Source organism: Onychostruthus taczanowskii, unplaced genomic scaffold (genome assembly GCF_017590055.1).
Source record: "Onychostruthus taczanowskii isolate IOZ18803 unplaced genomic scaffold, ASM1759005v1 scaffold32, whole genome shotgun sequence".
Lineage (NCBI taxonomy): Eukaryota > Metazoa > Chordata > Aves > Passeriformes > Passeridae > Onychostruthus > Onychostruthus taczanowskii.
In genome coordinates this window covers 3626553-3638764 of record NW_024500572.1, presented here as the reverse complement: position 1 = coordinate 3638764, position 12212 = coordinate 3626553, and the positions used below count along the sequence as shown (strand labels likewise).

The 12212-nt window shown below is 49.9% G+C and overlaps 1 protein-coding gene across 1 annotated transcript; it reads right to left on the bottom strand.

The window, feature by feature from the left end:
* Nucleotides 1–356: 356 nt before the first annotated feature.
* Nucleotides 357–10571, bottom strand: ALDH2 (aldehyde dehydrogenase 2 family member). The gene is made up of 13 exons (XM_041410358.1): nt 10395–10571; nt 9239–9343; nt 8094–8234; nt 7789–7868; nt 7311–7422; nt 6751–6879; nt 6197–6310; nt 5771–5873; nt 4487–4671; nt 4005–4169; nt 2543–2700; nt 1213–1327; nt 357–955 (listed from the first exon to the last, which is right to left on the bottom strand). Exons 1-13 carry the CDS (start codon nt 10515–10517, stop codon nt 923–925), a joined length of 1563 nt encoding a protein of 520 aa, XP_041266292.1. The 5' UTR covers nt 10518–10571; the 3' UTR covers nt 357–922.
* Between the last annotated feature and the right edge of the window lie 1641 nt (nt 10572–12212).

The window sequence follows — 12212 nt, the reverse complement described above, 5'->3', positions numbered from 1 at the left end:
CCAGGGTGCTCCAAGTCTCGCGAGATCTGGGGCTCGCACGCGCCTGAGGGGAACGGGCGCCCTCGGGGCCGTGAGGGGAAGCGGCGAGATGGAGCCGCAAAAACCGACCGGGCCCTCCGCTCCTCCCCCGAAAGCACGGCATGGCCGCGCCTCCCAGGGCAGCCCCACCGCCTCACTCAGGCCCAGACCCCCCGCACTCCTCCAGCCGCGCTGGGGCCGGGTGGCAGCGGAAGTGTCCCGGTAACAACAAGGCAACACAAACACAGCAGAGCAAACCCTTAAAAATAACCGCTGCAGGAATTTGTGTGAGCCTGGGCTCACCGGCACAAACCGCCCAACAAAAGTAGGGTTGCTGCTTTGAGACAAGAAATGTTTATTTGGAGTGGCTACAACCAGCAGGACGGAACAAAAAAAGCACTTTTTCCTCAGATTTCACACTGCTCCCTGGGCCGGGTACACAAACTGCGTTCACTTTGCTCACAGAAGAGAAACAGTTCATAGGACAAGGTTTAGAGACCTAATTCTGTTGTTATTTTCTATTCTATAAATCCTCCTAGACTAAAGAAGCATTTAAATGATTTCTTGGGGGAAAAGAAGCTTATTTATCAGCTAGAGATGTAAAGATCTCACCCCTCTCCTCTGGTGATTGCACCCACATAATACATTCCCAAAATGTACCCAAAATAACCATCCCACCTTGTTAGTGCCAGCCAAATACATTTGGTATTTTAAAAAGGTAAAGCCAAGTAGGTTTGTTTCTTTTTTTTTTTTTTTTTTTTTTTAACAAAAGCTCCTTTAAACACCTAAAAAAACACCTCTTAATGCAGTTACATATTTTTGCATACTAAATTTTCTGTGTTCAGCTTTGTGTGCCGTGAAGCTGCACCATTACTTTCAAATCTGTGGAGAAGGTTGCTGTCCTTTAGGAGTTTTTCTGTGGAATTTTGATTGTCACCTAGGGATTTAAAAGAAAAGGAAAGTTACAGGTTGTTGGGTTTTTTTTTTCTTTTCAGGGATATTCACTGGAACGGTGAGAGGCAGGAGAAAAAAAAAACAGTGTATCCCAGTCAGGGACAGGTTTGGAGACTGGGAAAGCTCAAGGTTTGGACGCCAGGTGGGTTCCAGCTCTCAGCCCAGCCCACACAATGGCACAGAGACGTTCTGGAGCTGCAGCAGAGGGCTGGGGAGGCTCTGGCTGCAGGAAACACTCACGTTTTTCACCTCCACGTAAGCCTCCAGGCCGTACTCCCCCAGCTCCCTGCCATTGCCAGAGGCCTTGTAGCCCCCGAAGGGAGCCTGGGCACCGAACACGTCGTAGCAGTTTATCCTGGAAGGGAAAGTGAGGGTGAAAGTGAAGGCTGAGCTGCTCTGGGGGGGATTCCTGAGGGAGTTTGTCCATCCCCTCAGCCAGCAGGATGGATCAGCACTGGCCAGGCAGGACACAGGATCCACCCACAGCTCTCATCATCCAGGCCAAGGGTCCAGTCTGCCCCCTCAGCTGGGACTCCCAGGGCTCCCCACCCTCCCAGCAGGAATTCCTTCCCAATATCCCAGCCAGCCCTGCCCTCTGGCAGTGGGAGCCATTCTCTGTCTCCTGTCCCTCATCCCTTGTGCCCATTCCCTGTCTCCTGTCCCCCATCCCTTGTGCCCATTCCCTGTCCTCTGTCCCTCCATCCCTTGTGCCCATTCCCTGTGTCCTGTCCCTCATCCCTTGTCCCCATTCCCTGTCTCCTGTCCCCATTCCCTGTCTCCTGTCCCTCATCCCTTGTGCCCATTCCCTGTCTCCTGTCCCTCATCCCTTGTCCATTCCCTGTGTCCTGTCCCCCATCCCTTGTCCCCATTCCCTGTCTCCTGTCCCCATTCCCTGTCTCCTGTCCCTCATCCCTTGTCCATTCCCTGTGTCCTGTCCCCCCATCCCTTGTCCCCAGTCCCTCTCCAGCTCTCCTGGAGCTCCTTTAGGCACTGGAAGGTGATTTAAGGTCTCCTTGGAGCCTTCTCCAGGTGAACACACCCAGATAACCATTCTCACAGGAGAGATGGACCAGCCTAAATAAATAAATATCTATTAAAAAAATAAATATCTATATAAAAATCTATTAAATATCTATATAAAAAATCTACAAAATATCAATATTAAAAAAAATCTATCCAAATCTATTAAAAATCTATAAAGTATCTATTTGAAATCTATAACATGTATTGAAAATCTATTGAAAAACTATTGAAAAATCCATAAAAATCTATAAATAGCTGTAAAAATAAATATCTACACATAGCTGTAAAAATATCTATACATATTTATAAAAATAAAAATATGTAAAATATCTATTAAAACCTATAAAATATATAAAAATACCTATAAAAATAAATACCTGTTAAAAACAAGTACCTATAAAAATCAAGTACCTATAAACACCACACCCAAATTTTACCTGGTTCCCACCACCCCGACGTTCTGCCATTCCCTGAGCAAAGCCCAAGTAAACCTGAGCCAGAGGAGAGGCCCCACGTGCCAGGGGCTGCCAGGGGCTGCCAGGCTCACCAGACCGTGCCAGCCCGCAGGCTCTGGGACACGAAGTTGGCCTTGTCCAGGTCCCTGGTGAACACGGCGGCTGCCAGGCCGTACTTGGAGTCGTTGGCTCTCTCGATCACCTCCTCGATGGTTCTGAACTTGAGGATCTGCATCACCGGCCCAAAGATCTGCAAAAGGCCAGCGGAGCGTGGGGACACGGGGACCGGGCTCTGGGACTGCTCAGGCCCCACACAGGCGGGGAATTCTGTGTGTGAGTGAGTTATTCTGTGAGTTATTCTGTGTGTGAGTGAGCTATTCTGTGTGTGAGTGAGTTATTCTGTGAGTTATTCTGTGTGTGAGTGAGCTATTCTGTGTGTGAGTGAGCTATTCTGTGTGTGAGTGAGCTATTCTGTGAGTTATTCTGTGTGTGAGTGAGTTATTCTGTGTCTCAGTGAGTTATTCTATGTGTGAGTGAGTTATTCTGTGTCTCAGTGAGTTATTCTGTGTCTCAGTGAGTTATTCTGTGAGTTATTCTATGTATGAGTTATTCTGTGTCTCAGTGAGTTATTCTATGTCTGAGTTGAGTTATTCTGTGTCTGAGTTATTCTGTATATGATATAACCTGGGGGTTTTGCACCAAGAGGGGGCAAAATGACACTGAAATTTGGAAGACAAGTGTTTGCTAAGGAAGGCAGGAGTTTCTTTTTGAAATAGAAAATGTCAGCTTTTCTGAATTATTTTAATTTTGAAATTAAGGGGATTTTAGGCAAAGATATGAGGATAGGAATGACAGTTTTTTACTAGTATGTATAAATAATAAGAAAAAAGCCCTATAACTTCATAGGAAATTAAATAATAATAAAACCCCCCTATAACTTCATAGGGAAATTAAATAATAATTAAAAATCCCTATAACTTCATAGGTTTTTTTAATTAATATTTATTTTAATTTTCCTATCTCAATATAAAAATTAAAATGAATAATAATAAAACCCCCTATAACTTAATAGGGAAATTAAAATAAAATGCACTAGTACAAAAACTGATAGGGTCAGAATATAACCTGACACCTTCTCATTCAGAGTGATTAAATGGTAATTTCAGTCCTCCTGAAGTGACAGTTCTGTTAAAGTAGTAATCTTATAAAATGATGTAGTTTTCTTCTAAAAGTTTAGTAGCAATATAGATAAATTTAGTCTTCCTCTAGAAATGTAATTTAAAAAGCTGAAAAGCTAAAAAATTTGAGATTTAAAATACTAATTAAGAATGCTTAGCTCCTCCCCCTAAGTAAAACATCTCACAATTAAAATGATGCAATTTCATCAATCACGCAATAAAACCCAACAGCTCCTTAACAAAACCCACCCCCCTAAAAGAAATAATCAATACAAAAATTAAACCCCACTGCTTTACTTAGTTTTAACAGCCATGAATAAAACCCATGCTTTTACTTCCATCTCCCACTGCAGCCTCGGAGAGCTGCAGCACTCACCTCCTCCCTGGCAATGGTCATGCTGTCCTGCACGTCCCCGAAGACCGTGGGCTGGATGAAGTAGCCCCTGTCTGCGGCGGGGCTGCCACCACACAGCAGCTTGGCCCCCTCCCTCTGCCCCGTGCTGATGTAGCCCAGGATCTTCTTGAACTGCTCCTCATCCACCTGAGAGCCAGGAGGGGACACAGGTCAGCTCCCCCTGGGAACAGGTTCCGCTCCCAGCTGCTGAGCTCCAGCCGTTCCTCGCTGCAGCAGGCTGCCAAGCCATCTCCAAAGGGAAATGGTCGTTTTTAAGTGGCAGCGTCAAGTTTTGGAGTCGTCCCAATGGTTAATTAAATCCTCCCTCCTGCACCAGTGATAACGGGCTCAGCTCAAACTGGGTTAATCAATAGAGCCAAGGATACTCCCACTCTAATCTACACAGTGACTCAAGACTGGGACAATTCCATGAGATAACAGCTCAGGGCATTTCCTGCTCCCACCTGAGGCCCCTGCTCGGTTTTGAAGTCAAAGGGGTTTCCAACCACCCTGGCCTTGGCCTTCTCCACACTCCTCTCCACAAACTCGTTGTAAATGTCCTCCTGCACGTAGGTCCTGGAGCCAGCACAGCAGCACTGCCCTTGGTTGAAGAACAGGGCAAAGTGGGCTTGATCCACAGCCCAGTCCACTAGGAAAAGGGAGAGAAAACAAATAAGCAAACAAACCCAACCAGATCTGTGACTCTTTTAGCACAATTATCACAGAGACTGCTGGGGATACAAAGTCCTTTCAGCTGACAGCATTTGCCATGGGTTGGTAGGGCAGGAGTTGCAGATTTCATTCTTTATTAAAGCACCCCAGACTAGAGAAAAATATCTAACCTGAGGCAGGTTACAGTTCTCATTGGAAATTATCAGGTGTTGAGGACGAGTTTTTTTCCTTACTTAACTGCCATATAAAGCAAGTGTTGGCTCATCAAGGCCAAAAATGAGTTTATATGCAAGGGATGAGGGAAACAGGACTTCATAGGAGAAGAAAAGAGTGGTGTGCTCCAAGAGAAATGAAACAAAACTGGAGCAAGGACTAGACAAGGTACTGAAACAAAAGTGGGCTTGATCCACAGCCCAGTCCACTAGGAAAAGGGAGAGAAAACAAATAAGCAAACAAACCCAACCAGATCTGTGACTCTTTTAGCACAATTATCACAGAGACTGCTGGGGATACAAAGTCCTTTCAGCTGACAGCATTTGCCATGGGTTGGTAGGGCAGGAGTTGCAGATTTCATTCTTTATTAAAGCACCCCAGACTAGAGAAAAATATCTGAGGCAGGTTACAGTTCTCATTGGAAATTAGCAGGTGTTGAGGACAAGTTTTTTTCCTTACTTAACTGCCATATAAAGCAAGTGTTGGCTCATCAAGGCCAAAAATTAGTTTATATGCAAGGGATGAGGGAAATAGGACTTCATAGGAGAAGAAAAGAGTGGTGTGCTCCAAGAGAAATGGAAACAAAACTGGAGCAAGGACTAAACAAGGTACTGAAACAATTATTTTTTTTGTTTGTTTGGTTGTTTTTGTTTTTGTGGATAACTGAAGTACCCAGCTCTGGGAACAGGAGTGGGAGTGGAGGAGTGCTGATACACAAATGCAGCAGCTGCAGCAGGAGGCACAGAGTGGTGATGTCAGGCTAGAGCCTCACACAGGAGAACTTCCCTTCCTTTTCCTTTCCCCTCCAGCTCTGGAAGAAGCCAAGGCAAAAGGCACAGATCAAACACTGCCCAGCTACTCACTGTCTGCATCAGACATGATGATGTTTGGGCTCTTCCCTCCAAGCTCCAGGGTCACCCTCTTGAGGTTACTCTCTGCTGCAGCCTTTTGGATCAGGTGTCCAACCTGCAGGGAGAGAGAGCAGGTGTTGGGATTAACTCCCACATCAGCAAGAGGGCTCTGGGTTTACATCTCAGTCAGCATTTCATGTTAATCCTCATTATCAGGGCTCAGAGTTTCACCTCCAATACGAAACAGCTCAGGGGAAAAATAGGAACAATAGGAAATATTCTAAAGAAAGAAATCAGAACAAAAGAGTCATATGTAATGCAGATATACATCTCACACCCTGCAATCAGCTTTGCATGAGGTGGAGAAGGCAAAGCACCTCCAGTATTTTACCCAGCCATGAGCTATTCCGTGGTCCCAGGCTGAGGGTGCTCCCTTACCTCGGTGGAGCCGGTGAAAGCCACTTTGTCCACATCCATGTGGGAGGAGATGGCAGCTCCTGCCGTGGGCCCGTAGCCAGGGATGATGTTCACCACGCCCGGGGGGAATCCAGCCTGGCAATGCCCAGCAGGACAAAGCAAAGTTACTGCTTTTACAAGCCAAGGCTTTCACTCCCCTCCTGTGTTTGTGACGCTCAGGAGAGCTCCCACCAGCAGCAGCCTTTACTCCTTTGATTTCTCCTTTGATTTCCCAGGGCTTCATTTTAATGCTGTTTGCAATAACCAGGACAATTCCTCTTCTCACCCCACATCCCAAGCACAAGTTGAAGGTGTGAATACACACAGAAATACAGACATATGTTCACTTTGTGATCACCCTGAAGTTCATTATCTAATCAAACCTCACAGAGTCCTTCCCTAATCAAGACTTACATCATCTGCACATGCATTTATATGAACAAGGGAGTTTTTTGATAAATCAACCCAGCCTTCCTGCAGACAGCCCTTCCCTGCTCCTGTCTCCAGCAGTGATGGAATCCTGGCCTCATCCTCACCTCTTTGATCAGACTGGCCACGTAGAGAGCACTCAGAGGGGTTTGCTCTGCCACTTTCATCACAACCACATTCCCAGTGGCCAGGGCAGGCCCCAGTTTCCATGCTTGCATCAACAGCGGGAAGTTCCACTGAAAAACAAAGAGAGATTTGCTGGTGTGAACTTGAAAGTTTCTGATTAGTCAGTAATGAACCAGTGAGCTCAACTCAAATCAGCACTTAGGGAAGAATCTTGGATTTTTCCTCATCACACAAAATTTTGGGGTTAATTCTAGGCAGCAGTTTAAACTTAATTGTGGTTCTGAGCCAGGTAATTCCTACAAATGGGCTTAAGCCCCTTGGGTTTTTTTTTAATCAGTAGATACAAAGTAAACCTCACTCAGAGCTCTTGAAATCAACAGGCAGTTCTGCACTCCCAGGGTGAAGTAAGAGCCCTCCCAGCTGGTGCAAGCCCAGCTTTGTTCACCCCTGGGAGGAAGCAGTGGTTGGCAACAGAGCGGAACTTACAGAATAACACCGAATTCTTGCAGCCCTGCAGGAGCTGCTGCTACATTTTACTCACAGGGATGATTTGCCCACAGACTCCCACGGGCTCGTGTCTTGTGTAGCAGAAGAAGTCTCCATCTAACGGGATGGTTTTGCCATGGAATTTATCTGACCAGCCTGCAAAGTATCTGGAAACAGTAACAGTTTGGTTACTGGAATTAAAATAACAAGTCTGCTGCCAACAGAAAATAAAAGAGGCTTCCTCTGTTTCAGTCACTTCGGACACAACTCAGTGCAGGTATGTCCTAAACAGGTGATTTAAAGAATGGACAGTAAATAGAAATATTTGTGTCTCCCATTGCAATTTCTATGCTGTAACAGATGACCACCACTTGTGTGACTTAGGGAAGTCAGAGGAATTACAGCAAAGAGTAAACCCAAAGTGTCTGATATGAAACCATCAGTCAGACCCAGATCCCACAGTGCCTGAGTTTGGAGGTAGCTGAACCTGCAGAGACTCAGTACCACGGGCCAGCTGTGGCCTCCAAACCCACCTGAGACACTTGACCACCATGTCCAAATCCACCAGGTAGGAGATGGCGTAGGGTTTGCCATTATCCAGGGTTTCCAGGGCCTGCAAAGACAGCAGAGTTTCCTGAGGTGCCGGGGGGAACTCACGTGTGCAGCCCTGAGTCAGTTCTCAGCTTGCAGCCCGGATCTGTCCTGCACGTTGGCCTTTTGCTCTCAGCTTGCCAAAAGTGGCTCCCCACGCTCTGTGAGCGTGTCCCAGGTGTGAGCTGGGGGTGAGGCCCCAGCCCAGCAGCGCACACAGCCCCGTGGATCCCAGCCCCGCACTCACGGCCAGGTAGGCGCGGTCCCTCTCGATCAGGTCAGCCAGACGGTTCAGCAGCTTCCCGCGGTGAGATGCATCCATCCTCCTCCAGGGAGAGCCCAGCTGGAACGCTGCCTTGGCCGCCTTCACTGCCTTGTCCACATCTGCCTGCGGGGGAGCCCAGGCAAAGGGTGAGGAAGGATTAACCAGCCCCCCTTCCCTCTCTGGAAACAACAAAAGCTCTCCCTGCTGTGCAGGAGAAAACAGCCTGCAGCCAGGCAGCACAAGAGGCTGCTCCTGCCAGGCTCCTGCAGGAAGAACCTGCAGCCTTGGCAGCTGCCCTGCTGCAAGGCACTCCTGAGTCCCAGGGCAGGGGAGCACAGGGTGCAGCCCTGGGCCACTTTCCCCACGAGCACTGCGAGGACACAGCTTTCCCACCCAGGCTGCAGCCCTGAGGAGGAAGCAGCAGCAATGGCAGAGGAGCAGATGGGTGCAACAGCTGTGCAGCCACAACCTCTGCCTGTGCTCACCCTCTGTTATTTCAGCTACACAGAGAGCAAATATCACCAGGTTATTTCTGCAATGTCACCTGCTGGGTTAATATTTGCGTCCTAGGAGGAGGCATGGAAAAAGCTCTGGAAGTCTACTTTTGGTACTTTTTCAGAATCCAGTCCAAAGGAGTTTTTTTTTTCCTTGATCAGCTGTCTCTGCTCCATGATTTTGTCCTGACAGGGCATTTGCTGGTTCCTGCTTGGTTCTCTGTCCTGGCTTGCTGCAATGGTCTCGCCAGGACAAGCCAGGTGCCACAGAGAAGCAAACAACAAAGGGTTTCCCTCACTCCCTCCTCCCTTGGGGAACACACACAGGTTTCCAGACTGTAGGAAAAACCCCAAATTGCTGGGAAACACCACCTCAGCTCTGCCACAGACTCCCAGAAGAACCTTGCATAAGGCAGGTGATGATGACATGACTTTATTCCCCATCATTTCTTTTTTTTTTTTAGCAGTAGTCAAGGAAGGACACTAGCAGCACTTGACGTGGTATTTACACAGATCAGACACTGCTGCAAACACGGAGCTGCCCAGGTGGGACATGGGGTGGTGCCTTCCTCTGCAGCCCCTCTGGACCTGCTGCCATGGAGAACAAACCCATCTCACCCCAACAACATTTACCTTATCGCCCTCAGCCACCTGGCAGATGACTTCTCCCGTGGCTGGGTTGATGGTGGGGAAGGTTTTCTTGCTGACTGCATCGTGCCATTCGTTATTTATGAAAATCTGCAAGGAAAAAGCCAAGCAGGGTGAGCCTTTGAGCCAGATCCCAGGGAAATCAGGGGGAGCTTTGCTTCTTTGATGGCATCTGAGGAGCCTGGTTAATTAAAAGAGCTTAACTTGACTTGTGTGGGCTCCAAACCTGCAGCAATATGAAGGAGATACTTTAGCCTAAAAGCACACAACACAGCCTCAAGTGAATAAAAGAATTCACAGCTCAGCAAACAGCACGTGAGTTGGAAGAGGTTCCCATCTTGGTAGGTCCTTGCAAAAGCTGGAAGCCTGGCTGGAGCTGTGCAGGAGCACTGGGAAGTTCAGGAGACTGAAGAGTGGGAAAATGCTTTAGGCATAGACACTACAGTGAGTCGATTTTGTCCAGAGCACCAAAGCTTTTACAGCATTTCTTATGAGTCTTAAGGGTCTTTTTCAATCTAAATGATTCTGTTATTTCCCAGATTAACCAGTTTTAGGCTCCCCATGTACCAGAACCAGGTGCTAACAGCAGCTTTTTAACAACTCTTTCTTTCTAAGGGTAATTTTTTTTTTTCAGGTCTGTGGCAAGAGAAGGGGAGTGCAAAGATCGTGGTGCTCGCCAAGAACTTGCAGAACGCCCAGACAACCACCAAGAGCCACCGGGGAAGGAGTGCCCCGGTGCCTTGGAACGCTGCCTTCCAGCAGCACCTCGCACAGGTGATCCCGCAGGATTTTCCTGGAACAAGGGTCCAGTCTCTGCAGATAACCGGCCAAGCACCTTCCCTTCCCTCCCGTGCCCTTCCCCAGAGTTTTTTCCTTACGCCGTTCGCACCGATGCGGGATTGCTGAGCCCACCGAGGGGAAGGGGGCAGAGCCCGGTGGCGATGGGACCCGCGCCCTGTGCCCCGCACCGGCGGCTGCACCCAGGGTTCCTCTTTTCCAAGGCTTTGGGCCCAAATCCCCGGCTGCTCCGGGCTCAGCGCCACCCCGCGCTGGCCCAGCCCTGCACCGAGCTCGATCGGCGGACACGGCAGCCCCGAACCCCCCCCGGCCCGGCCGGCCCGGGCTCCCAGCTCGGTCATACCTTGTTATAGGCGATGTCGGGGCGCGGGTTGGGCGCCGGGATGGGGGAAGCGGCGGCGGCCGAGAAGGGAGCCCGGAGCAGGGCCGGGCAGAGCCGGGAGCCGCGCACCACCGCCCGCAGCATGCTGAGCTCAGCTGGGCCGGGCCGGGCCCCGCAAGCCGGGACAGCCCCGCTCCGTCCCGCGCCCCGCCCCGGCACCGCTCGGCACCGCCCACCCCGGCTCGCCTGGCCACGGCACGGGCAGGGCCGGCTTGGCGTCCTTGCTTCGTGTGGAGTAGGCTCGATCCAGCTCGGATCGAGCAGCACAGTTTGGCTCGGCTCAGCTCAGCTGGGCTCAGCACGGCCCCGTTCGGATCAGCTTGGCGTGGCTCGGGTGGGCTCGGCACAGCTCAGCTCCGTTCGGTTCAAATCAGGCTTGGTTTGGTGCACCGTGGGTGCCTCATCGTGTCCAGCATTGTCCTTGTCCCTGTCCTGTCTCTGCCATGGCCCGGCCCATACCCAGGGAACTTTGTGCCTAATTGCAGGCAACAACTAGGAGAAGAGAACAAAAAAAAAAAAGACCCAGAAATCTCTTTTTACTTTTGCGGGAAGGTGAGGAGGGAGAATTTGGGGACCTGGACTCCCGGTTCCATGAATGTGCCACCATTACCGTCCACCCAGACACCCAAAAAAACCCTCCCGTGTGTAGGGGCAGTGGAACAAAGCCAGGGAAGTGCTTTCACAACAGGGAATTTCTCGGTGAATGCAAATGAGAGGCTTTGTGAAATCGCTCCCAGCAATGGCTAAAGGCCTTTTTCTCTGGTTTGTTTTAGATGCCTTGTGCAACTTCAGCGTATCCCAGTGCAGATTCACATGCAGGGAACAGAGGTGTGCTCGGGTTATCATCAACATCACTAAGGAAGACACAGACCAAAAATACAGAGAGGTTTTTAACTCTGGGGAAAAAAGACCTGTGGTATTACCCTGTATGAGAGACTCAGTGAGGAGTCTGTGAAGGGTGACAGGGATGCCTCTGGTTTGTTAAAGGGGACAAAAAAATTGTAGAATATGTGAGTTCAGGAATAGTTTCACCTGGATGACCCAGGTCACTGAAAGTCTTGCTGGAGGCTCCAGCATTTGCACTTTCCAGGCATTTCTCTCCTGTTCAGGGGAGTATCAGCCCAGTTGTACCAGCGGGGAGGAACAGCACAGCCCAGAGACGGCAAAGCGCCCGTCCCAGGTTATCCAGCAGGACACGGATCAGGCCGAGCCTTTCCCGGATCAGCTGCAAAGAAATCCTCTTGTGCTGGGTCTCAGCCTCCCTCATCCTTGTCTGCCCGTGTCCCTCGCAGGGTGGTGGATTCCCGGGCAGTGGCTCCTGGCAGCCCTTTACAAAGTGGCACTCGCAAGGACCTCTTGTTCCGACTGTTCTGCCTCCTGTCACAGCCCTGTGCGTGTTAAACCGCCCGTGGGAGATGCCAGAGCTGTCCTCCCTGCAGATGTGCCCGTGTGTCCCAGAGGGAGCGGCTCAAGGTGTCCCTAGGGCACGTCACAGAGTTGAGCTCCAGCTCGGGGCTAAACCCTCATGAGTGTTCTGGCTGTGCCTGATCCCGGCATGGACAACCACGGCTTTGAGCACTAGTGCGTGTTAAATAAAGCCTTTGGCTCTCTCGAGCAGCCCCTTCCCTCCCCTCGGCTTGGAGGCAGATCCAGCAGCACTAAACCCCCCAGGGCAGACGCGGCTCTTGTTCCCTGAGCCTGCCCGAGGGAGGCGGAGTCAGGTGCCTGCTGGGAAACCATCCCAAATATCTGGGCTGGGCAGAGACAGGCTCAGCTCCC

Coding starts and splice junctions, on each gene's coding strand:
- ALDH2 (XM_041410358.1), bottom strand. CDS start 10,517: ATGCTGCGGGCGGTGGTGCGCGGCTCCCGGCTCTGCCCGGCCCTGCTC. Junction 6,311..6,750: donor TGGCCAGTCTGATCAAAGAG/GTGAGGATGAGG, acceptor GGGCATTGCCAG/GCTGGATTCCCCCCGGGCGT. Junction 2,701..4,004: donor TGACCATTGCCAGGGAGGAG/GTGAGTGCTGCA, acceptor GGCCTTTTGCAG/ATCTTTGGGCCGGTGATGCA.